This window comes from Tyto alba, unplaced genomic scaffold (genome assembly GCF_018691265.1).
Source record: "Tyto alba isolate M040663 unplaced genomic scaffold, T.alba_DEE_v4.0 Super-Scaffold_5, whole genome shotgun sequence".
NCBI classification, from domain to species: domain Eukaryota; kingdom Metazoa; phylum Chordata; class Aves; order Strigiformes; family Tytonidae; genus Tyto; species Tyto alba.
The window spans coordinates 24,086,621-24,111,232 of record NW_024881326.1 but is presented as its reverse complement, the minus strand read 5'-3'; the positions used below and the strand labels follow the sequence as shown (position 1 = coordinate 24,111,232).

General features: G+C 55.9%; 1 protein-coding gene across 9 annotated transcripts in view; it reads right to left on the bottom strand.

Annotated features, from left to right (window-relative positions):
* Nucleotides 1–3,381: 3,381 nt before the first annotated feature.
* DLG3 (discs large MAGUK scaffold protein 3) overlaps nt 3,382–24,612 on the bottom strand; it is a 78,701-nt gene continuing 57,470 nt past the window's right edge. For 4 of the 9 annotated variants that reach the window (XM_042807481.1, XM_042807484.1, XM_042807487.1 and 1 more), the window contains 11 exons: nt 19,785–19,899; nt 16,014–16,190; nt 15,249–15,324; nt 14,580–14,679; nt 11,603–11,644; nt 10,857–10,907; nt 9,932–10,033; nt 9,595–9,767; nt 8,946–9,055; nt 7,865–7,956; nt 3,382–6,161 (listed from right to left, as the gene is read on the bottom strand). In XM_042807481.1, the coding sequence (XP_042663415.1) occupies nt 6,055–6,161; nt 7,865–7,956; nt 8,946–9,055; nt 9,595–9,767; nt 9,932–10,033; nt 10,857–10,907; nt 11,603–11,644; nt 14,580–14,679; nt 15,249–15,324; nt 16,014–16,190; nt 19,785–19,899 (1,145 nt within the window). In that variant the 3' untranslated portion in view covers nt 3,382–6,054. Of the gene's footprint in view, nt 6,162–7,864; nt 7,957–8,945; nt 9,056–9,594; nt 9,768–9,931; nt 10,034–10,856; nt 10,908–11,602; nt 11,645–12,723; nt 12,770–14,579; nt 14,680–15,248; nt 15,325–16,013; nt 16,191–19,784; nt 19,900–24,612 lie in introns of all 9 variants that reach the window. The other 5 variants (XM_042807483.1, XM_042807488.1, XM_042807489.1 and 2 more) reach the window with 2 other exon arrangements.

The following is a 24,612-nucleotide window of genomic DNA, read 5'->3' as shown; positions in this document are numbered from 1 at the left end:
CATGTGCTCAGTTCACCAGGTCTAATTTGGATCTTTGGGAGCCGCTGCTTTCAGATCTTTCTTTTATGCACAACGTGCTGTTTAACTAAGAAACATGTTTGAACCCATAAAAAGCCAGGCTTCAAATGCCACAGAAAATTCTTTCAGAGTCACACTTTTGGTGATGTATGCTACATCCATTAATGCACAGACTGTAGGTGCTGCCATAGAGACAAAGGTATCCATTGCTGCCTGCCAGGCTGGCTTTAGTTATTGTTCTCAGTCCTGACCTGCACAAACACATAAACAGGTAAAGGTGTCACACTGTACCAGATGAGATGGTCACGTTTGCCCAGTGAGCGTAGCAGGTAATTACATACAGCCATAGAAGGCAGCAAGCATTAAATGTGTTTTTGCCTGCAGCCAGAATTCTGTGAATTTTTTTCTTGGGAGATACTCAGTTTGTTTTCTTTCACGCTATAGACTTTACTAAGGAGTCCAGATCAAATCAGTTACAGACTCTGCTGATACAGTACACCTCTTCTCTGCACGTTTTTTGCATTGTACATTTTATTCCAGGTTTAATATTTACCCATAGGTTTTAAGTAGGGCAAGATTTCCTCTCCTGGTTGAATCAGACCTTAATTAACTGGATTTCCAGTGACTACTTCCAATAGGTTGCTTGCATGCGCTCACTCTGCTTTGCAGGTGTTTGTGCACCGAGTTTGCTAGTGTAGATGCAGGCTGGTCCAGTGTTTATTTTACTAGGCTAAATATTTCTTTATAGTCAATGACCAGCTAGGATGACTGTGGGATATAAATCTTTTTAAGCCAGCAACAGCTGACCTGGGGGGAAAAAAAAAAAAAAAAAAAAATCAGTGCCGTTCATTCCTCTCCCAGTCTTCTCTTTTTAGTCATTACTGTTGTGTTGCAGCATCGTTTCAGCTAAGAGAGGCTGAGTGCTCAGCCTGTGATGTTAACAGATTGCTCCAGAGGGTGGCATTGCATCTGCAGTTTGATTTATGCATCGCTGGAGAAGCTGCAGAGCGTGTCGGACACTTGCTCTGTAACTGCAGAGTTCCTCCTTGCCTGTGAGAACACAAATGTATCCTCTAGGGCAGTAGTTCATAAATTTCACCCCTTTCCCAGCCTGTGTTTTATGCCCCTTTTTCCCTAATCTGCTAATTTCTTAACTGTTTGGGGGGGCAGCAAGAGTCTAGAGGCACAAGGGAAATAAATACACTGTGACTGGGAGAATGGGTCCAGGGAGAGAGCATTTTTCCTACCAAGCCCCTAGGAACGGGGCTGCAGGGAACCTGCCCGGGAGAGTCTGGGAGTGGGACAGGGCAGAGCTGCTGCGCCCTGGAGCCGCTTCTGCCGCTTCTCACCCAGAGCACCTGCACTGGGGGCACTGGCTCTCCTGCACAGGGTGCACCTCAGGCTCCCTCCCGCTTTGGGAAGAGCTTCGCTGTTGTTAAAGTCAGGGCTGCACCGAGCATTCGAGAGGCCAGGAGAGGGGCTGGTCTGGCCACTAGCCCTTCGAAGTGAAGTGCTCCCAGTAACCAGAAACGAAGGAAATTGGAAGGGGGCTGAAGCTCATTAAAGGGTTGGGCAGAACTGTCAAGCATTGCACTGGAACTTTGGGAGGGAATTCCACTGTCACCCCTGTGGTCCCAACAAGGTACTGCTGGTCCCACAGTGCTCCTGTGTGCTTGTGCCCTTAACAGATGCTGCACTGACTGACCCAAACAACTTAATGTTTTCCCTTAGGGATTACAAAAAAACAGAGGTCAAACAACATGACCCGCCTTTTGGAGGCAAGGGATGTAAATAAAGGTCAGGGGATACCTAAGAATTCTTCAAGGAAAGAGACACCTTTAACATGATGGTGGTAACTTCACAGCTCATCCGCTGCTCTCCACAGCAGAGGCTTTAGTGCCGGTGCCACGAACCCTGCTGAGACAGCTTGAGGAAAGCAGGGGATAGCAGTCCTTGAAGGTTATGCTGCCAAGCATCGTTAGCAAGAAAAGCTAAGACAGCCGTCCACGTGCCTCCGTCTCAGGCACCAAGGGGGAAAAATATTTTTTGAGAAAACTTCTGTTAAATTCCTTTAAACGTCTCTTCCAGTAGCCACACAGATCCTGTGCTCTTCTGCTTAACAAGGGCCCAGACAGTTAATTAACCAGAGCTGCAGACAGAATCATAGACACATTTCTCTATAGCACAAGCAGCTTATGGTCTAATTTTCTATAAGTGTCTTAGGGCAGATTAGTTTTCATGCCTGTCGCAGGCAGCTGTAGCAGGACATCTTGGGAGAAAAAAGAACCTCTCCTCCCCCCCCCCCCGTATTTCACAATGAGACAGGACCATTAGCAGGACAATGCTCCGCTAGTGTATGGTCCAGAAGGACTTTGCTAAGGTTGTGGTGGGCAGAGCAATTTGTCCTTAGCCAGAAAAATAGTTCATTAAAAAGCTTCAAAAGAGCAAGTTCTTCTTTCCCTTCATGCCATCCTCATTCTCTTAGCATGTGGGTTACTCTTCCAGCGGTTGTCTTCTCCTTACAGGAGTGATCGTCCAGTGTTTTATGGGCAACCACCACCATAAGGCTGTTGGTCTGATCAGCTAAAGGAGTTTCTAAACTGTGTTTTATTTGTCCAGCGAGCTTCATAAACTGTGAACTATTTGCAAACTGTATGCCTGTGCTCGGTACAACACCCCTGAAACCTCACTTCTCTTCTGTGCAGTTTGAAAGGAAAAAGAAACGCAAGATTTAAAACCCCCAACCCTCTCACTTTTCAAAAGCAGATTCAGGCAGGAATGTATAATGATGCCCCATTAACCACACCTGTCTTGCAGTGAACACTCCTGTTCTGTGCATTTAAAGGTACTAGAAAAAGACATCAGCTGTCTTTACAACTTCTTCTCTCTGGTATCTAAACAGCATGTTAAACTGTAAAAAGATGCTCTACATTAGCCAGAATATATCTTTACGTTGCTGTCTTTATATCCAACACAGGAACAATTATGTAGCAGCATATACACCCTATTATTTGATCTGCATTTGTAAACCAAACTCCCCGCAATTCAAGCCACGACCCAAAATACATTTATGATGTCAAGTCATCAGACCAGAGTCAACCTGTGCTAGAACAATTCAACCAAAAGAAGTTTTCAGTAGCCGGCTTATGGCTGTAAATAAGCCCACTTCCTTTTTTTTTTTTTTTTTAAATTTTCTTTTAGGCAAGTTCTCAGTGACCACCTTGTACTAAAAAAAGCAAATTTTTTTTTCTTTAAACCACTGTCACCACTTACATTTGCTGTGGAAAGACCGTATCAATAGTTGCTAAGATTGGCGCCAAAAAAACATATCTGGCACACAATGATGGACTCTACAAGGTCGTCTCAAAGACAGTTCTTTGCAACTCTGTTTATTAAAAATATATGTCTCCTTGGAAGAAACACTGGTAACCAACTAGTGTTGTCATGATCGATTCAATACTGTCAGCTATGCCATGGAGTACATCATCTTTTTCTCCATGTGTCTTGATGAGAGGGAGACAGACTATTAGGATAAAAAAAAAAGAAAAAAAAAAAAAAAGAAAAAAAAAAAAAAAAAAAAAAAGACAGGAACGGTGTGACTAGCATCTTAAGGACTTTTGTTTCACTTACTCCGCTTCTCCAGGGACCGACGTTTGTAGCAGCTGGAGCAGGACCAGTGGGGCAGGGGGCTCGATGCCAAACAGGAGCCCCTTGCCAAAGTTCGCTCCTTTAGGGTCGGTCCCACTGACAGCAGCATCCTTCCTGCCCTCCGCTGCGCTAGCGGCCGCATCTCTTCCGCTGCACTGCTTTCTGCCCCAGGAAGCTGCTCGGCCCGTGCAGGGCTCCTTGTGACGCGGGACGAGTAAAATCAGCTTCGCACCAGACAATACACAGACAGTCTTACAGCAGTTCTTGTTCACACTGAAAACTGTGGCCTGTGCATGCCACGCACCGCCTGACACAATGATAACCGTTACCTTCGGGGAAGGGGACCAGCACCTCACGTGTTCACTTATCCCTATAAAATAGAGGAAGGGAGAATGGGCCAAGACTTACCTGCTCGTGCTCATACGGTGACCTCCCTTGTTCTGGTGCTTGGCACTGCGTCCAAGAAACAGCATTCAGCAGTTCTTTGTAAGGCAGAACTCTCCCGCCTGTACTCTGAGTACCCAACAACACAGCTCCCTCTCACAGGCTGTGTGAGCTCTCCCCCAGCTTCACACAGGGCTCTGTTCCCACGATGGAGCCCCATTCAAGTGTGGAAGCCAGAGTGTCCTCAGAGGCAGACAGTTCTCATCCTAGGGCCAACTGTCTCAGCACCAACTGCTGCCTCACTCGAAAACCCCCAGTTGCACAGCAGATGGGTGCAGCTCTGCATCCCCTGCCCCACCGGCCTGCGAGCACTGGGCACCCAAGTCGGTTTTCTAAGGTGACCTCAAGAGAGGGAGCAGAACCCAATTTCAGAAAGAGGATTTATGTCAGAGACAGAACCAGGTGAGGCAGCCGCAGCCTCGCCTGCCAAGCGCCAGCTCCTAGAGCAGCAGGCGAGGTCCCCGCTGTGCTGGCAGGGTGGCCCTGCCACGGGGGAGGCCACCAGCACCACCTGCGTGCGGCCGAGCCCAGAGCTTGGCAGGGAGCAGGGGAGAGAGGGAGGAAGTTTTCCCAATTCTGATACTGATTTAGAAAAGTGTGAGCGTCCATCCAAGGCACAGCTGGGGGCTTTTCCTGCCAGTGGCTAGCGCAGAAGAGAATGCCAGTGTGCTGCTGCAAGCTAGAATGGGTCATTTCACCTGTGCCCACGGGTACAGGGCCAGCCCAATGTCCCAGATTTTCCACAGCAACACAGGACAGCGAGTACATTTGTTCCATGTGGCTGGTAGAGTATTTCCTAACTAAACACCGCAGATCTAGATTCTATTTACAATAGAGCCAGTTTAAAAAATAAGTTAAAAAACTGGATTTTTATACCCATTCAGTTCATTATTAACAGGAGAAAAATGGAATAATGAAAAAAAAAAAGAAAAAAAAAAAAAAGCCAACACAGCAACACAATATGGTTTTGGTTTAAAATCAGCTTAAAAAAATAGAACCAAAAGGAAACCTCTCATGCAAACACATAAGGTGGTATGTAAAACAATGTGCAATTTAATATGTAGTATCATCCATTCTCTCGCTCTGCAGCCTCCTGCTCAGTCTCTGTCTCCCAGCCTCACTCAGCTCAGCTGCTGCTCCTTTGCTGTGTTACTCCAGACCTCTGGTCCTTTCTGCACGGGCAGCGCACCAGTCTCTGTTCTGCCTCACAGCCCTGGGGCGGCTGGCAGGAGACCGGCCCCGAAGGGAGACGCTTCTGAAGCACCCGGTACCGTTTTGAGCTCTTCCTGCCCAAGTGGACTCCCTACGCCCAGTGGTTGGGACAGAGAAACTGAAAGATCCTTGCAATAATACAGTACCTTTTAAGAGAGGTCCCTCAGGTTTCCTAGTCCACATACATATATATATATATAATATATATATAATATCTCTCTATATATTATATATAAATTACATATACAGATAAATAAAATGCTTTCTGCTGCCTGTCACACTGTTCACAGCTGCTAGACAGTCACACTTGGAAAAAATGCCCCTGGAGCTCTGATACTAGCTCATGTGCTCAGAGTCAATTGTTTCACTTGTTCCTTACGTTAGTCCTTAGTCGTCTCCTCCCATCTTGATTCTTGGTTTAGTTAATAATAATAATAATAATAATAATTATAATAATAATAATAATAATAATAAAAAACGACCTTGAATGGGTTCTCATCTGTCTCTAATGGAGCAGTGGGAAGGTCCATGCAGGAACGGTGGGAACAGTCACGTGATGAATGAGATGAGTTCATCCCAACAAAAGAAACAGGACTAGAAAACTCAATTTTGCGACGATCTAAAAAAGGGGGCAGGAATAGTTTTCGTATCCCCCCACCTTGGGGCAGAGGGCTTGGGTGGGGCGGGACTTCGGAGATCTTCTGCTCACAGGGAAGCAGGTGGGGGACATCTTCAGAGTTTCTCTGGGGATGGGACCCAGATGTAGTGCCCGGACTGGTCCTCGATGATCTGTTTGATTTTGCTGTAAATCTCTTCAAGAGAGTCTCCTTGTACGATGGCTGGAAGAGGAGAGAACAAGGAAGACCTTGAGCATCAGGCGGTGCTGGGCCTTCCCACCATGAGCTACGGGAAAGGCCTTCACCCCGCACCAGAGGAATGACCGGGACGACCCGTGTCACAGGCGCACGGTGACACAGAGGGTTAACCCAGCGTGTCCCAGGGGATTAGCGAGATCTGATCCCACCCTGGCAGCGCTCCTGCGCCGGTGAAGAGCCACAACGGGCTGCTAATCAGCTTTACAAACTGTGTCACACCCCTGCGTCCCAGGTGCCAGCTCTGCAGCCCCAGCGCCTTGGGGCGGGGGGGGGGGGGGGGTGCACCCCGAGGGGCCAGATCCCTCCATCCCCTCTGGTCAGCTACTGAGGGCTCCTCGTGTCTGTTGCTTCCTTTGCTGCAGGGTGGGAATCGCAGCACTGTCAGGCTGGAAAAAGCCGGCTTATGGCTGTGACTCTCCCAGCATGAACTCTTGCCCAAGGACCAGTGGCAGCCTTGCTGCTTAGCATGGCCACAACGTGAAGCACCTCGCTGTGCTTCCTACATCAGAGGAGGAAGATGCACACGGAGGGCCAAAGCCTTCTGGTAATTCAGCCTGCCTCTACAGCCCAGCCAGGACCAGCCTCCAGCATCTCTGTTCCCTCGTTCCTGGCACAGAACTTGCTACAGCGACCACCTCTCTGTCCATCACCTACTTCTTTCAACAACGGGTTTCAGACAAGAATGTTCCTTCCCCGGGTCAACTTCAAGCTCACTGTCTAAGAGCATGACAACACGCCAAGGCACGCACAACCATGCTTCCTCCGTGCTCCTCGTGGAAGAGCAGCCGGCAGCTCTGGAACTGCCTCCCAGGACTAGAGGTCTGGGGGAGGCTTTTACCCTGGTTGTACCCATATGTTTGCTCAGCTGAGATCCATTTTTGGAAAACGTTCTGCTTGGGATTTTTCTCAGTAGCTGTTAGGTGGGTAATACAGGGTTTGGCAGGATTATCACTCTTCAACTTTAGAAGAAACAGTTACTGCACTGGAAGAAAAATGGAAGACCAGCTTCTATGCCTCTTTGCCTGCCCATGATTTTCCAGAATTAATCACGTTACAAACATTAGTTCCTTAGTGCACAACGATGCCTATGTGTGTCATGAGCAGCTCATCTCTGCAGGCACAAAGTGCCAGGCAGCCCCTGACCAGCAACTCAGCAAAGACTGCTTAGGAAGCCAGCCAAACTTCCAGTCCTTTTTTGGCTGCTGTTTTGTAATAACTCAGGGCACTCTCCACTATTTAGGTCACTAATTTTTTATCTTTCCTCTTTGAAATTACTATTTTCTCTTTTTGAAAACAGTCCCCTTCCCCTCCCCATGCAAGGAATTTTATTTCCTGTAGCCTTGTAGCACCCTGAATCTACGCAGTGCTTGCCCTGCCTGGGGATTTTTTCTTCTTTTATTATTACTGAAGTTGGTGATAAGCTTTCACAAACTCAGAAAATCCTGCCTGACAACTTGTCTCCTTCTCTAGAGCTGGTTTACTCTTATCGACTGATCTTAGAGCAGTCCCTTTGCAGAGCCCTCCTGGCAAAGTGCCATTTCTTTTTCACTTTGATGAAGCTGGACATTTTCCCATGACCCTGCAGTAAGACAGTGCTGGTAGAGAGGTCACAGCTGCTAGCTGGAAAAATACATCAGATCAGATACAAGCCAGCTCAGGACACTCACCTGTAAAATACTCTCCAAACTCTTGCTCGAGTTTCATGGCTTTGTCAAAGACCTTGTTGGCCTGTTCATACGTCTGCCTCCGGTTCATCTCCCTGCCATGGACAAAAAGTAGAAACTTAGCTCTTCTTAGCAATGAACAGCAGCAAAAATAGCTCATGGAGTCAGGGTGCCTGGGAAACCTCAGCACACCAGGGATGGAAGCGGTGCAGGACCCAACTCTCAAAGTCTGGACCCTTCCCCACGTGCTCTTTGCTGCCTTGGCACTTCATCTCAACTTCCAACAGTTCTTCCCACTGCCACCACCATCACTCCTCTGTGTTCACAGAAGCAGACTCAAATCCAGACAATCCTCCAAATCTGAAAGACCACTGCAGAATTCTCCTTCATTTTCCAGAGCCTGTCACCACCTTCTTTGCCCAGGTTCCCTCATCTTCATACAATACCCAAATAAGCAATTTGACCCCTTCTGGCTTGAGAAGGGGGTTTCCCAGTCCCCTCAGAGCCAGCGGAATCTATTCTGATCTCAGAGTCCATCTCTAGCTACTGAATCTCCTCACAGATAGTATTTTCTGCTGCTGCTCAGAAGAGTTGCAAGCTCAGCTCTTACATCCTTGCCAGTCTGCGCTCCCCAGGGCCAGGAACAGCAGGACAAGCAGAGGGTTCTCCCTTAGGCAGAGAGGAAACGTCTCCTCTCTGCTCCCCAGGGCTGTCCTGGCCCAGGCACCATCCAGCTGTGATCCACCGCCACCGGCTGTCAGCAGCTCTCCTGGCTGGACTCTGGGCCCAGTTGAGCAGGTTACATCAGGCACGTTTGGGAGCATTTTTAGATTACCCAGGTGTAATCTTTCTACTGGGCAAATGAAGGGCTTTAAGCTGGAGCAGTGCACGGAGCCTGGATGCGCCGTGGCATTAGATGAGCCACAGAGAGCACAACGGGCCCAGCTCCTCTTAACGCTGGACAAGTTCGGCACCAGCAGCAACCTCTGCTGCTTTCTAAAAAGCAGCTGCAGCAGACATACAAACCCCCGACATGCCAGAGCTGCTCGCCCTGGAGAGGCGCAGAACACGGTGTTGCACTTACATGAGAGCTTCAATGGATTTTGGTTTGATGAAAATGGCAATGGGATAAAGTTGTGCTTGTTGCAACCTCTTGATAGCATTGCCAGACACATCCAGGATGCAGTGTTTCCCCTGGAAAGGAGACAATCGGGATCAGACCTACCCACACGTCTGCCTACTCCGTGCAGAAAACAGCTCGCTCATACAGATGTGCTTATGAAAGAGGAGCCACAGAGGTGGAACACCGGTCCTGAGACACAATCCAACTCCCAGTGACCTTACATTCCCTCCTGCTTAGGGCAGGGCAGCAGCAATGCAAAGGTACTGAACCTTTCTCTGCATTGCTCCTGCAGAGGAAACGCCGCTGCTGCAAGGAGGGCAGCCGGGCACCTTTGCCCCGTGAGCTCCCGAGCACGAGGCTGGTGCCGCCAGTGCCGGGCTTTCTGGTGGAGTTTGGATGACAGAGGTGCGACACCAAGGTGGAGTAATGCGGTTGAGAAAAGCAGCCACATGGCTTGGCAGGGCTCCGGGGGCAGCAGAGGTTTGTGCCACACTTGCTTAATGTGGTTACAGCCCTTGGCTAACAACACAGGGAGAGCAGGGGAACTGCTGAACATGTCTGGGTTCAGGCCGGACGCGTCCTGGTCCCAGGAATGGCACCAGACACTCACCCTCTCTGCCACTGCCCGCACTGACTGAATGCTGGTCCCATAGAGATTGTCATTGAACTGCCCAGCCTCTATGAACTTGTTGTCCTGGATGTCTTTCTCCATCTGTTCGCGGGATACAACAAAGTGGTAGTCTTGTCCATCCACCTCGTTCTCGCGCCGAGGCCTGGTAGTGTCTGGAGGAGAGCAGGCACCGTGAGCAAACCCGGAGAGATGCACACCAAACCTCCTGGGAGGGAGAAAACCCACCCATGCCCCCAGCCCCTTCCCCATGCTGTGGGCTAGACTCCGCTAGCCACCCCTGTCCCCTCCCTCCAGCAAGGGCCCCGCTGGGACTTACGGGGCACACAGGAGCCAAACTTGTGTGGGAATTCAGAGATGAGGTCATCGTTAATTCGGTCCTTTGTCGGCCCCAGGATGATCACCGGCCTCGCGTAGTGAACTGCAAACAAGAGCCACCACCTGAGGCCCCGTCTGCGCTGTGGGCAGCAGACCCTGCTGCCACTTTTGGCATCAACCTACCCCCCTCCCTGCTGGCGGTGGGTGCTGCTGATCACACAGGCACCCAAAGGTGCCTCCTCCATGAGAGCTCATCTCCTCCTGCCCAGAGTCAACATTTCCTTCCCACCTGACCCAAACCACTTGCACGGCCCTGGGGAAGGTGCTGTGGGGCTCGGGGGGGTCGCAGACCAGCAAAGCTGCTCCCCCACTCAGGGGCAGGAGCCAGACAACTGGGACAGCTGGGCAAGGATGCCACAGAACTGGGGAAGTGACGGTAACCTAGGAGTCTGCTCCAGCTTCTGGCAAGGAGACACCACCGAGGCTGGGACTGTTCAGCCTGTGAAAGGGTCTGCAGGGACTGAGCATCGAGTAGGGTTAAATGCTGACGGCCGGGGGCAAGATTGCAGATTGCTCTGCAGTGGGGACCTGGCCCGAGGCAGGGAGGGATAATCCTGTCCTCAGCTGGGGACTAAAGTCCAGCTCAGTTTTCAGCTCTGGATCTCTCCCTTGGACTTGCAGACAAGGTCAGAAAACTTTTCTGTTGATTAAAAAGGGACGATCAAGGCCAGGGAAAGCCCTGCGAGGTGGTGTGCGTGCCTAGATCCCCCGCTGCACTCGACAGACAAAACCCAACCCTTGTGTTCACCCGGCACCGTGCTGGTACTGCAGAGGAGCGGTCACGCCAGCCACCCTGCCTGTGCCCACGCCACCCTGCCTGTGCCCACGCTGGTGCAGGCACGGGGCAGCTCAGCACCACCACTTACTTTCTTGCCGCGTCACTGGCTCGTACGACAGGATGGTGTCCTCTTGTCCTTCTGCAACAGAGCCAGGGAGAGGCAGGTGAGCACTGGTGGCTTTCCAGCCCCTCCGTACCCGCGAGGAGCTGGCTCCTGACCTGGGCAGCCTCCTGCAGCCCTGCGGACACCTCCAGGCTGTCCCCACCACTCTACCAGCTGACACGGAGCGTGACAGGCATGCAGTGACATTAATTATTTGGTCCACGTTAATTATTCACATCCCAGCTCTGGGTCAAGCCAACTCTTTCCCTCCCCACTGCTGTGGGCTCGGGGCCCACTGGGCCACACCGTCCTCCCTGCAGGGTGGAACAGCAGATGTGCTGCAGATATTTAGAAGACCTGCTGGGGACCAAGGGAGCGTTTGCTGCAGCTGGACCCCCATGCTGTTGCGCAGGCTGGGGCTCCAGGAGCCACCTACGCTACAGACCCAGCCTCTGGCAGCAGGCACTGAGGTCGGGGGAACCACCACGGACTGAGAACCCTGCAGCCAGGAAAGAGCAGGGAAGCAGCCGGGCTTGCTCCTGCCCCCCAGCCCCGGCTCTCCCCAGCCCGGAGGCAGGAGCTGGCCACAGCGTCTCGGTGTCACCAGCAGGAAGGACCAGCCTCCGAACAGAACCACAACCGGGACGAGACAAGATGGAAGTGCCAAAACATGCACACACGCGCACACACACACGGACAGGGGTGGGAGAGCAGGCGAGATGCACACTTACTGGAACTGCTCTCGCTGTCACTGGTGTTTGATGTCACACCCTCTGTAAAGCAACCAGAGAGACCCGCTTCAGAAGGAGCACAGGCAGAAGGCATGGAGGCACCCTGGCTGTCACCCAGCACTACTGACCCAGGGCAGGGCAGTACTGGCCTCCCAAGAAACCCACATCCCAGCACCCGCTGGGACGAGCCCGCGCTGCGGGGGCAGGGTGGCACCTCTCGCCCTTTGCTGGGAAACCAGTGGCATGCAGGGGAAACGCTTGGCTCCTCCGAGAGAAGGCAGGGATGCCAGGAGGGGGGCTGCCTGGCAGGCGTGGGTGGGCAGCCACGTGCAGGCGCTGGGCTCCCCAGGCTGAGGGAGGGGAGGTGGAGGGCACGAGGAGAGGAGGGTGCTGGCGGGGGGAGCGGGTGCAACATGCACATGGAGGGCAGGGGGAGGGCAACGGCTCCACACCGGCACAGGGATGAGGGAGCCTACCTCTGGGGACAGGGCTGGGACTCACAGAGACAAGACAGTGACAGCATGTGACAGAGTTTGGGGCTTTGCTTGCTCAGGCTGATCCCAGTGCTGTGACCACCCCACAGAGGCTTGCTGGCCGCTGCCTGCCCCCAGCCTCACACCCAGCTGGGAGGCCTGAGGGGCTCCCACCATTGCTGTTTTTCAGCTCTGGGTACGTGGGGACTTCAAAACATTGTCGCGTGCCCCACTCACAGCGGGCCCATCACGGTCCCAGCCACCTCCCACCTGCACTGACAGCGGCTCTGAGCGCTAAACCAGCAGCCAGCCCAGCTAGGAGCTGGAGGAAAAGGAGGATGAGGAGGCACAGCTCACCCTGGGTACAGCAGGCGGCACTCAGCTGGGCGCGCTCGGGGCATGGCCAGCATCCCCAAGCAAAGTCCCCTGTTCCCTCCCGCGCGCAGCAGCGGCAGCACCTCCTGCAGCCCAGCAGCCCCCGCCAGCAGATGTGGTGCTCCCCAGAGGAAGAGCAGCGCCCACGGGGCTCCTCCTTCCCCGCACCCCGAGGAAAGTGCAGCTGCCCCAGCTGGAGCCCGACCGTTCCCCAGGCACCACCAGGCATGCCAGCGATGGAAAGTGAACAATGCGCATCGAAATTCGACTTACTCAGGTTCTTTGCTCCATAATAATCGTCACTTAACCCAGGGAAGTCCTGATTTCACAGACAGCGAGAAGGGGAAGAGGGGGAGAGAAGAGAGCACGGGAGAGGGCAGTCAGAGGGATGGGGGAGACAGAGCCAGACCAGCATTAGTGACAGGAGTGCAGAACGGCCCAGAGCTGCAACTGCAAGTGAGGTTAAATGTTTTCAGAGCTGACGCCATCAACCAGCTGCAAACGGTTTGCCTTGTGCTGCCAGACCACCCTACTGCCCCCCCCCCCCGCCCCGACCTTATCCTCTCTGCCAAAGAGCCACCAAGGGCCACCCTGGGTCTGGGGAGGGCAGGGCGGCCCCGGCAGCATCTGCTGGCACTGAGCGGTTGCAGCACTGAGCTGCTGGCAAGCGGGGCCGAGGTGTTTCTCCGCGATGCCTCACGGGGTGTGCTGGCAGGGCGCAGGGGCTCTGCACTCCTCTGGAACTGCCACCCCCCGCCCCGCCTGGCGCCGGGGGAAGACACGGCACAGCCAGTCCTCCAGGGACACAGAGCAGGGGGGACACGCTTCTCCCCACCCGTGTGTTGGCTGCTCGCACCCCAATGCTCGCACGGGCTGTGGCAACATGGGGGGAGGGACCCCCCACCGCAAGCTGGGATGGGCAGCAGCAGAACACAGGGAGGGAGCTGGCTGCGGGTCTGCGACACAAGCTGACGGAGTGTTGCCTGCCCCATCCCCATGCTGTACGTCACTGCACCGCAGGGCTGGCTGTGAGCAGCATCCCAGCGAGCCCCCAGCTCCAGCACGGAGCTGACTGGAGCCCAGCTGCGTCCAGGCACTCTGAAGGATGCCCGGACACACAGCCTTAACCTTCACCAACAGGCCAGAGGCTCACACTGGCTGCTAAGCTCGCTGGAAGCCAGCACCAGCCTGGCACGGGCAGCAGAGGGATGAGGGCAGCTCCCAAAGCAGCCAAGCATCAACCTCCCATCTCTGCATCACTCTCAGGAGAGCCGCCGGAGAGGAGGGAACACGCTCCCTGCGCTGGCACTGGGACAGAGACACGGCTCTGCCTCGCCCACCGACAGCAGGAGGCACCGACGGTGTGAGGACCGCGGCTCGCTCTGGACACTCGCTGGAAGAGTGGATGCAGTTTAGCACCTGGAAGGAGGGGCTGGATTTGCCAAGCAGCTCCAGTGCTGCCCACGTCAGGATTTGGGGCAACAACTTGAACGCCCTGCCTCAGCTGGCAGCCCCGGGCTGCTGCCAGATGAGAGCTGGGGACTGCCCAACACCTGCAGCCAGCTACCAAAGATGTGCCTCAGTCAGGGGCGGGCAGCTCCTCCGCCGGCAAGGGCAAGGGTCCCCCATACCTACAGGGTACGGGGAAGGACCTGGGGGAAGGACTCAGACAGAAATATGCAGCTGCAAGTCACTTCTAGGGGAGATGGGGAGTGCAGCCGGGACCTCCCCAGCCCCTCAGCCCTGACTGGGACAGGAGAAGCTCTGCAGGAGGTGGCCAGCCCCCCACTTGGAGGGGAGCAGCCCTTGGCAGACGGAGAGAGGGAGCTGAGCCTGCAGCAGAGGGGGGAAGAGTAGGGGGGGAGGCAGAGCAGGGGGTTCAGACGGGTGTAAAGTTGGATGAAAGGATGAAGACATTGAACATGAGAGAGAGAAAGAGCGCCAGCCTGCAGCCACTGCTTTCCTTTCAAGCTCCGGTTTCTCCCTAGCTGCTGGCACGACTGTGGAGCACAGACCCAACCATGGGCAGACGCCAGGACCCCTGGCTACGGATACGTGCTGAATCTCTCCCCCCAAGGCAGGGGACCTGGGGGTTGCACGCTTGCCCTCTCTGGCCAGCTGCTACTTACGTTCCTGTCCGCCGCACTCCTGGGCCAGGTTCTCTTTGCTCTTGTAAAATGGAAACTTTCGAGAGAGGCGGAAACTCTTTTTACGTTTCGTTTTGATCGACTGAAGAACATGGAGATGGAAGGGAGGACAGAAAAAACAATGGTGTTTAACGTATGTGGGAAAAATTAAAATGAAGAGACAATGAGGAGCTGTGCCAGGGCAGTTACCCTCAAATGAAATCATGGAGATTACATGAAAACGGTAATGCAGGAAAAAAATTAAGTGTGGAGAAAAACATGGGGTAGGGATGCTGGGAAGCTGACGGGGCAATCAGCAGCTCTACAGGGGTAGCCAGGCCGTTCTCCCTTCCTTGTCCACTCACTAAGTGCTCCACACAAGGGGTGAGGGCAGCTGCCTTCACCTGCATGAGCTGCCTGCAGTCAGCTCCCAGCCACGACAGCAGTGGGACAGGCTCTGCTCCCCCACCACTCCAACCAGAGCTCCTCCCCCAGTGCTTCTGCACCATCCCAGGCTCGAGCATATGAGGGTCTGGGGCAGGTTCAGTCGCACTGCTCTTTGCTTTGGGATTGCTCCAGCTGCCTCACCAGGAGCTCTTGCTGCCGAGATTCACCCTGCCCCTGCTAGCTACCAGCTCCAGGTGCCCCGCCGAACCCCAGCTTGGCACTTACCCTGTTGGACTCAATCATGCCAGTCCTGGCGTGGAACTTCACCGTTTTCAACCGCGCTCTCTCCTTCTTTTCCACCCTGATTGGAAGTTAAAGAGCTATTGGGGAAAGAGCTGCTTGTCCCATACACGCACCCTCCGTGCTGCCCACTTGGCTCCCCGGGCGGCTCCGTGGTGACCCTGCCAGCAAAGGGCAGCTCCTTCCCAGAGAGGGACGGACGTGGAGCTGCCTGTCTGGGGTCTGGCCAAGGCCGGTGTCTGCAGGAGCAGGAGAGGGGGACAAGCCAGCCTTCCCAGGAGAGATGGAGGACTGAGATGGGGCTGGCTCTGCAGACCTGAAGGCAGTGGCAGCCAGTTCCTCTGCTCCCTGTGACCTCCCATCACAGGGAACCTGGCTCACAGAGCTGGGCAGTTTTCAGAGGACACAAGGAGCAGCACGCAGTCACTGCTGTGACTCTTGCTCTCACTTGGAGCTCCAGACTTGCTAACACCAGCTTCTCCATCCCCACAGGGACCAGAGGGGTCTGGGCACTCCCCTCCTCACCTGGCCTCTCACTCAGCTTTGGAGAACATCTCCCCAGGGAGACCTGCACGCAGCCCCAGCTTGCGACTGGGGTGCCCTTCATGCCACACAGCCACGAAGGGGCAGGTGGGCTGGGACGACAAGAAGATCCCACTCCGAGCAGATCCCCAAGGGCTGTGGGCTCACGGACACTAGGGACCTCCAAGGAGGCACCACGTGTGACAGCTCCTGCTGACGGACACCCACCTTTTCTTGCTGGGGATGACCCCAATTTGCTCGCTCTCGCCGTGGGGTGTGACAAGCCTGGCTTGCCACCACTCATCATCAGAGGCGTTGATGACATGCAGGATGTCCCCGTAGGAGAAGCTGAGCCCCTGGCTGGGCAAGCAACTGTCCCGGGTCCGGTCGTAGTCAAACAGGGCTCTGTGGAGGAGCAGAGAGGAGGGATGACTCCCCTAAGCGTGGCCAGGCAGGGAGGGCAGCAGCACTGCCACCTTCATACCTTAAAGGATTTAAATCCAAACTTTGGGGAAGCCTCCTACTGAGGTGAGTGGTGCCATGCAGCCACCAGCACACACTTCCCATGGGCGGGCTCGAGCACAAGCCCCGGAGCATCCAACAGCGCTGGACCAAAACAACTGACTCTTGACCTTAGCTGCGAGAGGCACGCAAACCACAGCCACGTTGAAGTCCGCTGTGGTTAGCAAGCAGGCAAAGCTCACACGGCCTCGATAAAGCAGCAGAGTGCAGGAGGGCAGCAGGGAGCTGGGGTGCGAGGCTACTGCCCCCCCAGCCCTCCCCAGCAGGGCCAAGGAGCGGGATGGGGAACACCAGACCGCACTGCGGCGGGCAGTCGCACAGGCAGGGGTGCAGGGCACTGAGCATGTGCTTTAGCTACGTCCAGGGGTACCAGAGCCTGTGAATTAGGAACGAATCTGAGTGTATCTATATCTGCCTCCACAGATGATCCTTTTCAAACACCTAAATACTTCCCCTGAGAACAGTTTATTTAGTTTAAAATTATCTTCAATATTGAATTAACCATGAACAGAAAGTTTGGTTTTTTTTTTTTTTTTTATTAACTAGAGGAGCGCTAATAACCTTCCTATGCACACTTTTTCACGAACAGCACTGCAGCCCATACCCACAAACTGCTCTCAGTGGCTTTGCATGCATCTCGCTCTACTACCGTCAGATCTCAAACCATGTCTGCTTTGACACAGCCACTTTGCACCAAACCAAACCAAGGGAACAGTCACTAAAAGCACCACTGCCAGCAGCACAACCCGTGTTCACACTAGGGACATGAGCCCAGGCACCACAAACACTGGCTGGCTGCTCATTTAATCCTGGTGCTAACAAGGCTCTTCCTCAGCCAGGAGACACGCCGTCTGCCCCGCTCATCACCTCCTTCCATTGCAGGGACTCCTGCCGGGGTCTGAAAGCACAGGGTGCAAACAGGAGAGCTGAGGGACCATGGGCAGGTCCCTGTGGAGCAGCAGAGCTGGGAGGGCACCTCTTCAACCAGATCTCTGCTCCAGGGGAGCACCAGGCAATAAAACGTTTCAGGTCACTTGGGCTTAGCTCAAAGCAGTTGGTCTCAAATGGGGAGGAGGAGAAGAGGGGCTGCCCCGTGAGCTGGGGAGGGCTCTTTGGGATGAGACCCAGTGCAGCCTTACACATCCACATACATCCAGCCGGCGGGTCGCTCCCCCTTTGCCAGCTCACTCAGGGCTGGGGCAGCTCTCCTGCTCAGTCCCTGCCGCACCCAAGCGTGGCCCCTGGCACGCTGGAGCCAGCAGCAAAGCACCACAGGGTGCTTTGGCCGGAGGTAATCAACCCTCGGAGGTAATCAACCCTCGGAGGCAGCTTCTGGCCAAAAGATAAGGCTGCGCGTGGCCTGCGGGCCCCTGCGATGCCAGGAGCAAAGCAGGAGCCAAGGCCCCCGGGGAACTGGTCAGGCCAGTTCCCCACTGGAGGCAGGCTGCGTGTGGGGCTGCCCTGCCCTGCAGAGCCCCACGCTGCCTCCCTGCCTCCTCCAGCAGCAGCTGCTGGTGTCCCAGGGCAGGCACAGCCAGAGCCGTGCCACGGATCCCCCTCCCCGAGGCAGGATGCTCCTGGAGACCAGCGCCTGGCCGTGCCGGCACCTCCTGGGGACCCAACGGGGCCGGGTGCTCCCCGGGGGCACGCAGGATGGGGGGGCCAGAGGACAGCGTGGTCGCTCTGTCCCGGGGCCGGCTCACGGCACAGGGCACGGGCAGCCAGGAGAGCAGAGGGTTTGGCTGGGGGACTCGGGGGAGCGGTGCCAGGGACTCAACGTGGCCCAACGCCTGCCCGAGCCCCATCCCGGCGGACTTTGCCCTGCGGCAGCGCAGGAACCTGCTCACGCCGCACAGCCGCGGCTCCAAAACACACGCCCAGCACCCGGCAACCCCCCCCCCCCCCCCCGAAAATCGGCTCCGGCCCCGTCGATGGCACGTGGGGTGCAGCACAGCCTCACGGGGCTGACTCAAGCGGTTGGGTAGCAGGTCCTGTAATTGATGTCCTGTCCGCAGCGCAAGCAGCTCAGCTGGTTTCGGGTAAACTGTGCTCGAAACCGCCCCGCCCAGAAGGGCTGGGGCAGCCTGGGCAACCGGCAGCTCTCGCAAGCACTTTCGCGGGGTGCGTGGCCGCCAGAGCCAGGGAGGGTCAGGAAGGGACATGCTGGAGGAAAGGTCTCCCCTGGGATCACCCTCCTCTCAGCAGGGTGCTGCCCAGCTCTCATCTGAAGCCACCTGGGTGCACGCGAGGGGACACGGTGCTGCAGAGGCCACCAAAGCCACATCTAGGGATGCATCAAGAGGTGCGAGATGCCACAAGCAGCCCAGGGGCAGCGGGGAGCTCTCTGGCTTGCAGGCACGCCCTAATACATGCAGCACCTATCCAGGCCGGGAACAGGAGACTCGGCTCAAGCTGGACTCAGCCTAAAGCCTGCTCCACCTCCAAGGGTGTCCACGGGACAGCAGGGGAGCAAAGGCAGGACTAGCCAGATTCAACACAGTGCCCAGCTCATTGCACACCCCCAGCACAGAGCTCCGAGATGCGAAATCAAGCAAGATGCTTGCAGAGCCTGATGGAAAGGTGTGAACTGCAGGAACCCAGAGCTGCAGCTCTCCCCTCCTGCCAGGCTGGGCCTGCGCCGGGTCCAGCAACAGCCTGATGCTCCTCTGCATGGAGCAGCCACGCAGTGGGAGATGCAGCCTCGGCCCTTGTCATCCTTCCCATTGGGAAGAAGCATCCCCTGCTCATCCCAGCCCCCACCCGCAACAAGCTGTGCAGGGCAAGGATTTACAGGATTATTTTAATTACCAAGTTAAAATTACTCATTAGCTGTCACCCTGCTCACGCTGTGGCGGGCAGGAGGTGGCAGGCAGTGAGCAGGGGCTGCCCTGGCAGTGCAGAACTTGCAGCAATTAGAGCTGCATGGCTGCTTAATCCCTGCCTGCCCCGCACCTCACACCAGACCAAAAGCGCATCGAGGGCTCAGAGCAGTAATCCTCCTCGGAGCTCATCTCCCCTCCAGCCAGATCCTGCCGCAGGAACGGCGGGAGGAGATGGGGAGAAGCCTGTTAGCAGAGTGGTTCGAGGAGAGCACCCTGAATGCTGCGCCTTGAGCTGCGCGGGGCAGAAGCGGTGCTGGATGCCCACATTTCCCCATGGTCCCCAGTGGGTTGGCCTGGCCAGCGGCCGCCCAGGGCTCTGCAGAGATCCCAGCGCAAAGCAGAGCGGCCCCCAGAAGAGGCACGCGATCGCAGAGCACCTGGCCCCAGCAGACCAGCACAAAATCACTGTTTTCCCCTGCTGCACCCTGTGCTTCGTGGTACATCTACCACACTCACTTTCCTGGCCTCTGAAACACCCATCCACAGAGGTGCTGCATGACCCAGGCTGACCCATCCCACGCTGTGGGGATATGCCCTCCCCACGCACCTCCGGCTGCCTGGAGCACGGGGGCAGGCAGTGGGGGCTGAGCCTTACCGGACATACAGAGATCTCTTCTCGCTTGTCCGGAGCGAGCCGGAGCCGGAGCTCATGCTGCTGTTCATCATCTGCTCTCTCAGGTCGTGGATCTTTGACTCGAAGCGGCTGTACTCTGCGGGGAGAGAGGTGGTCAGTGCAGGCAGGAGCTTCCCCTGAACCACCCCCCCCTGCACCCAGCAGGGTGCAACCGGTAAGCACCAAGAGAGGCAATGACAGCCTGTCCGGGGGGCATCTTGCCCAGGAGCCTGTCCGTCTCTGCACACGAGGGAGGACTAAGCCAAAGAGGCTGCAGCACCCTGCAGGAGTCCAGGCAGGGCACTGGCTGCTCCCAAACGCACCCCGAACTCCCACACAGGCAGCTCAGGGCAAGGGCTGCTGAGACCTCCACCGCTACCAAGCTGCAGCTCAAAATTGAGCCCCTCCATAAGACCCTCACTCACCCGATGGAGCAGCAACCCCCCGCAGGCACGGGGAAGGGGGAGGCAATGCACGGCCCCTGCCCGTGGAAGGTGAGCGGGAAGGAGGAATTCACCTTTTACTCCCACATCCTGGCAGCAGAGACCCACAGGAGGAGACAGGGGACCCTTCAGAAGCCACCACCACCTCCCTGCCAGGTGGCTGGATGGGAGCAGCCACCACACCAGTGCCTGCCACTGCCGCCAGCCAGACCTTGAGCTGGGTGTAAAGGTCGAGGCAGGCAGCGGAGGGTGGAGGCACCCAGATGGAGGCTTACCCAGGGCTGACGGGGGAAGGTTTGCCAGGCAGTGAGCAACTGCAGCAGCGTGGGAAGCTGCTGGCATCACCACAGCCCACCCTGGCACTTCTCACCTGGTACCCTTGAATTTGTCCCCTGGGCACACCTTGCAGTTACATCCTCCCTGCGTCCCAGCAAGAGGGGACCAGCCTCACCTCTGCTGCAAGACTTGCCTAGAAAGCGTTCTCTACAACCCAGCAGCTTAGATGTGGTTTGGGACTTTTTTTTTTGTAAACCAGAGCGCAGCAGCTCAACAGAGGAGGCATGCGCTCACTGCAGAGCGGAGCCCCAGCAGTGGGGGTGATGGTGCAGGCTGCTGCTTGGCCTGCAGAGCTGCCTTGCACAGGGGTAGCGGGAACAGCACGCTGCTAAGAAATGCACTGCGGGCTGTGCTTGAGAGCCAGCCCTTCACCCTGCAAGGGGAGAGGCAACTCTCTGTGCAGACACATGCGGGGCTGGGGTTTTATGCAGCTGCAGCTAGGCATCTCCTGACTCTGCAGCCAGATCTACCTGGGCATCCTCTTCCCACACCCAGCTGCCAAAGATGCATTCTTACTCTAAGACTGAAAAAGGTGACACACACAAAAATCCCACGTGAAGCCCCTTCCCCAGGACATCGAGAGATGCTGCATGCCAGGCAGGGTCAGTTGCTCAATGCAGAGGTTTCCAGGCCCCCACCAACACTGGCTGCTCCATGCCGAGGGGCACCCGGTGCCCCCCACCTGCCTTCCTTCCAGCAGACGGAAACGCAGAAGCACCCAGGCATGTGCAAGGCTTATTTGAGAAGAAAACTGAATTCTGACACCAAAGCAGCACTTTTGCACTTGCCAACCAGCACTGGGGTTTTATGGAGCTCCCAGCTTCATCCTCTTCTGCACCTCTTGCCCCACACCAGGGTGGATCACAGCATCTGCGGCACAGCTCATTTTACCCCAGGATGCCCGTGAGCTCTCCTATCTCAGGGGAGCATCCGTGAGAAGTGGGCACAGCTGCTCTGTAAACCCTCTTCAGTACAGAAGGGCTATTTCCCCCGGAAAGCTGCTGAGCTAGGCGTTATAATCCCCATCCCCAGCCTAGTCAACCCAAACCCCACTAAGGGCAGACTCTCTGCACACCCTGCACCGAGAGGACCACTTCTGCCTGCCACACTCTTCTCCAAGAAGCCCTGCATGGAGGATGGAGAGCCTGGGACAGGGCAGGAAGCAAAGGACAAAAAGCAGGTTTAGCCACCGCTGGCATCAGGGCGGGGATGTCAGGAGGGCAACCTTTGGGTGCCACCGCCCTGCCAGCAACTGCGTCCCCTGCATGCAACGCAAGGGCAGAGCTCTCAAATGCCACCGCCTCGGCTGGGGCACTCCATGGAAAGACACTTTCGACATTTTTCTGGAGTGGCCACGCTGCTTGGAGGGTCTGGGAAAAGCCTCCCGGCACTACAACAAGCACAATCCAGGCTCAGTGTAGCAAACTGAAGGACACAGGGTCTGCTCTGGCTTTATCCCTCTGGAGACCAAACCCAATCCTGTCCTAAGGAGGGTCTCTCAAGGAGATACCAACCTGTGCTCACTCCAACTGCGGGAGAGCACAGGGAGGAGGAGCAGACAGCCCCAAAAGCAAACCTATCACCCACCTCCCAGCGCAGGGAAAGCAAGGTTACCCAGGGAAAAAGCACAGGAAGGTCCCAGCTGTCACTGGCCCCCACCTTATCCACATGCTGGAGCAGCCTCTGAGACAATTATGGGCAGATAACCCCCAGCAAGCAGAGCTCCTGCCTTTGCCCCCTGGCTCACAGCCACCCTGTCTGCGCATCCTGGAAGGAGATCTCCTGCAGAGCCAAAACTTGCCTGGGAAGCTTGCCCACAGCATGGCAGGGAGCTGAGCCACGGCTGACCCCCACCTCGCCAGCATTCCCACGCCCCAGGTGCCAGACAGGACACACTTATCAAGACTGAAAAATATGCAACAAGTGACCCGGCATCTCTTGCTGCGAGTGCCACTGCAATGCTGTGCCACGTGCCAGGAGGGGCAGGACGTTTGCTATTTGCACTCAGCAACTCGATAAAAACATCGCTCCACCCTCCTGCCGCTCTTCCCTTCCCAGGGTGTGGGTGCCCCTGGAGCTGGGCCTGATCCTGCACCATGGGGCGAGCTCGGTGCCAGGAACAGGACACGGCCGGCACACCTGAGCACGCACAGGTCACAGACCATTAAGACCAGTTGCAGGTGCCTGACTGCACTGAGGATCCCCAGCACCGGTATGTGCTTGTGTGGTGCACCTGCAAGTGTACCCTGCGGAGCCAACAAGGCGGCAGGTCTGCAGGTGCTTTCTGGGCACCAGGAGACAATGCAAAGGGGGAAGGTGCTGGTAGAGAAGGCAGCTGCACTGAAGGCAACCCCCGAGCATGTATAAAGCCTTGTGCATGTGCCCTGCTCCCTCTGGCATGCAAACCTGCCTGCCCAGGGCGAGGCCAGGCTATCAGCAGAGCCCAGGGATGCTCAGTCACAGGCTCCAGCCCAGCCACCTGCAAAAACTACCCCCCAGCTCCATCCTCCCCCTCCAGCCCACCATTTTATTGCCCTGACCCTGCACACCTTCCAGCTGCGGGGTTAAAGTACAGACACCTCCCTGCACGGTGCAGACGTGCTGCAGGCCCAGGCGAGCCAAGGGGAACACGGCCACGGGAAAAGCTTGGAGGCTTTTAAAAGCCACTGTGTGGCCCTGTCACTTCCCTTTGAGCAGCCAGCCCTGAGAAATTCTATCATGCGAGTTTTTCTATTTTCAGGTGAGGAATATCAAGGCTTTGTTGCATGGGTCATGAAGAAGGGGAATTGCCAAACCCAAGCCCTGGTGATAGCGGCAGGCAAAGGTCGAGGGAGAAGTGCTCCAAGGGAAGGGACCTCACAAACAGCTCAGAGGCACCGTGACAGCGAGCAGCCTCCTCCTCCCCGATGGCACTCAGCAGTGGTCGGAGGCGCTGTGCCAGGCACGGGTGCTCAGAAGGAAGGCAGGACAGCAGCTCTGCTTTCTACCTCTCCCTGCTTTGTCTTTGCTTCTTTCCAGTCCTAGTGCCTGGCAGGACCCCCCAGGGAGGCCACCTCATCCCCCCAAGACCTGCGCAAACAGCCTCTCTGCTCCCTTGGAGCCCCAGCGAGCTCATATGCAGAGCACGCGGGCACTCATCCAGCAGCCCACAGGCAAGCCCTCCCTGTCCTCGCCTACAGGACACAGGTTCCATCTTCTGCCTCTGGTGGCAGGGAGGAACTCCTCAAAGCTCCTTTCTACCAGCATCTCCTCCTTTGGGCACCCTACCACCCAGCTCTCCCGCTCTTTCTACAGCCATGATACATGTAGAAAAGGCAAACGTTTGGGAGCACATGTCCTCTCGAGGGGATCCAGCCTCACCTGCACGTGGGGCTCACGCCAGGGAGACCTTTCTCCTTGGCTCTCAGGCCTTCGAGCCTCCAAAGCACTGAGGTCAACTCCCAAGATACAACAATCTGTGTTTCACAGAAGCAATGCTGCTTCCCAGGACAGCTGCAGCCCGTGGACCGAGCGCTGCTGCCCGCACATGCCAGGGGCCATCACAGACTCGGAAAGCCAGCGGCTACAAAGCACTGAGGTTTCAGCCTTGGTCTAAAGGGGTTTCAAAACATTTTGTCCTGTTTGACATTTAGGAACCACTCTCAGTTGGCTTCTTTGCCAAATCTCAAGTAGCAAAGGGAGCCAGAAATATAAGAACATTAAGTGCTTCCTGGAAAGAAAGAAAGGAAAAAAAAAAAAAAAAAAAAAAAAAAAAGGCAAGCCAAAACAAACAAACCCCACACCCACAGCACACCCCACTAACGGCTCCGCATGCCAGTGGCCTCTGCCACGGGAGAGAGGGACAGAGGGGACAGGGACCCGCAGGGCACTGCCCAGCCGTGCCACCGAAGAGGCAGAAGGCAAAGGGCAGGCGGAGGGCGGCACGCTGATCTCGTCAGAGCTGGCCAGAGCTGTGGCGGGGAGAAACCAGGGAGGCCCTGGTGAGACGCCTTCACCAGGGGATGCGACCTGCGGCATCCCTGCAGCACGCT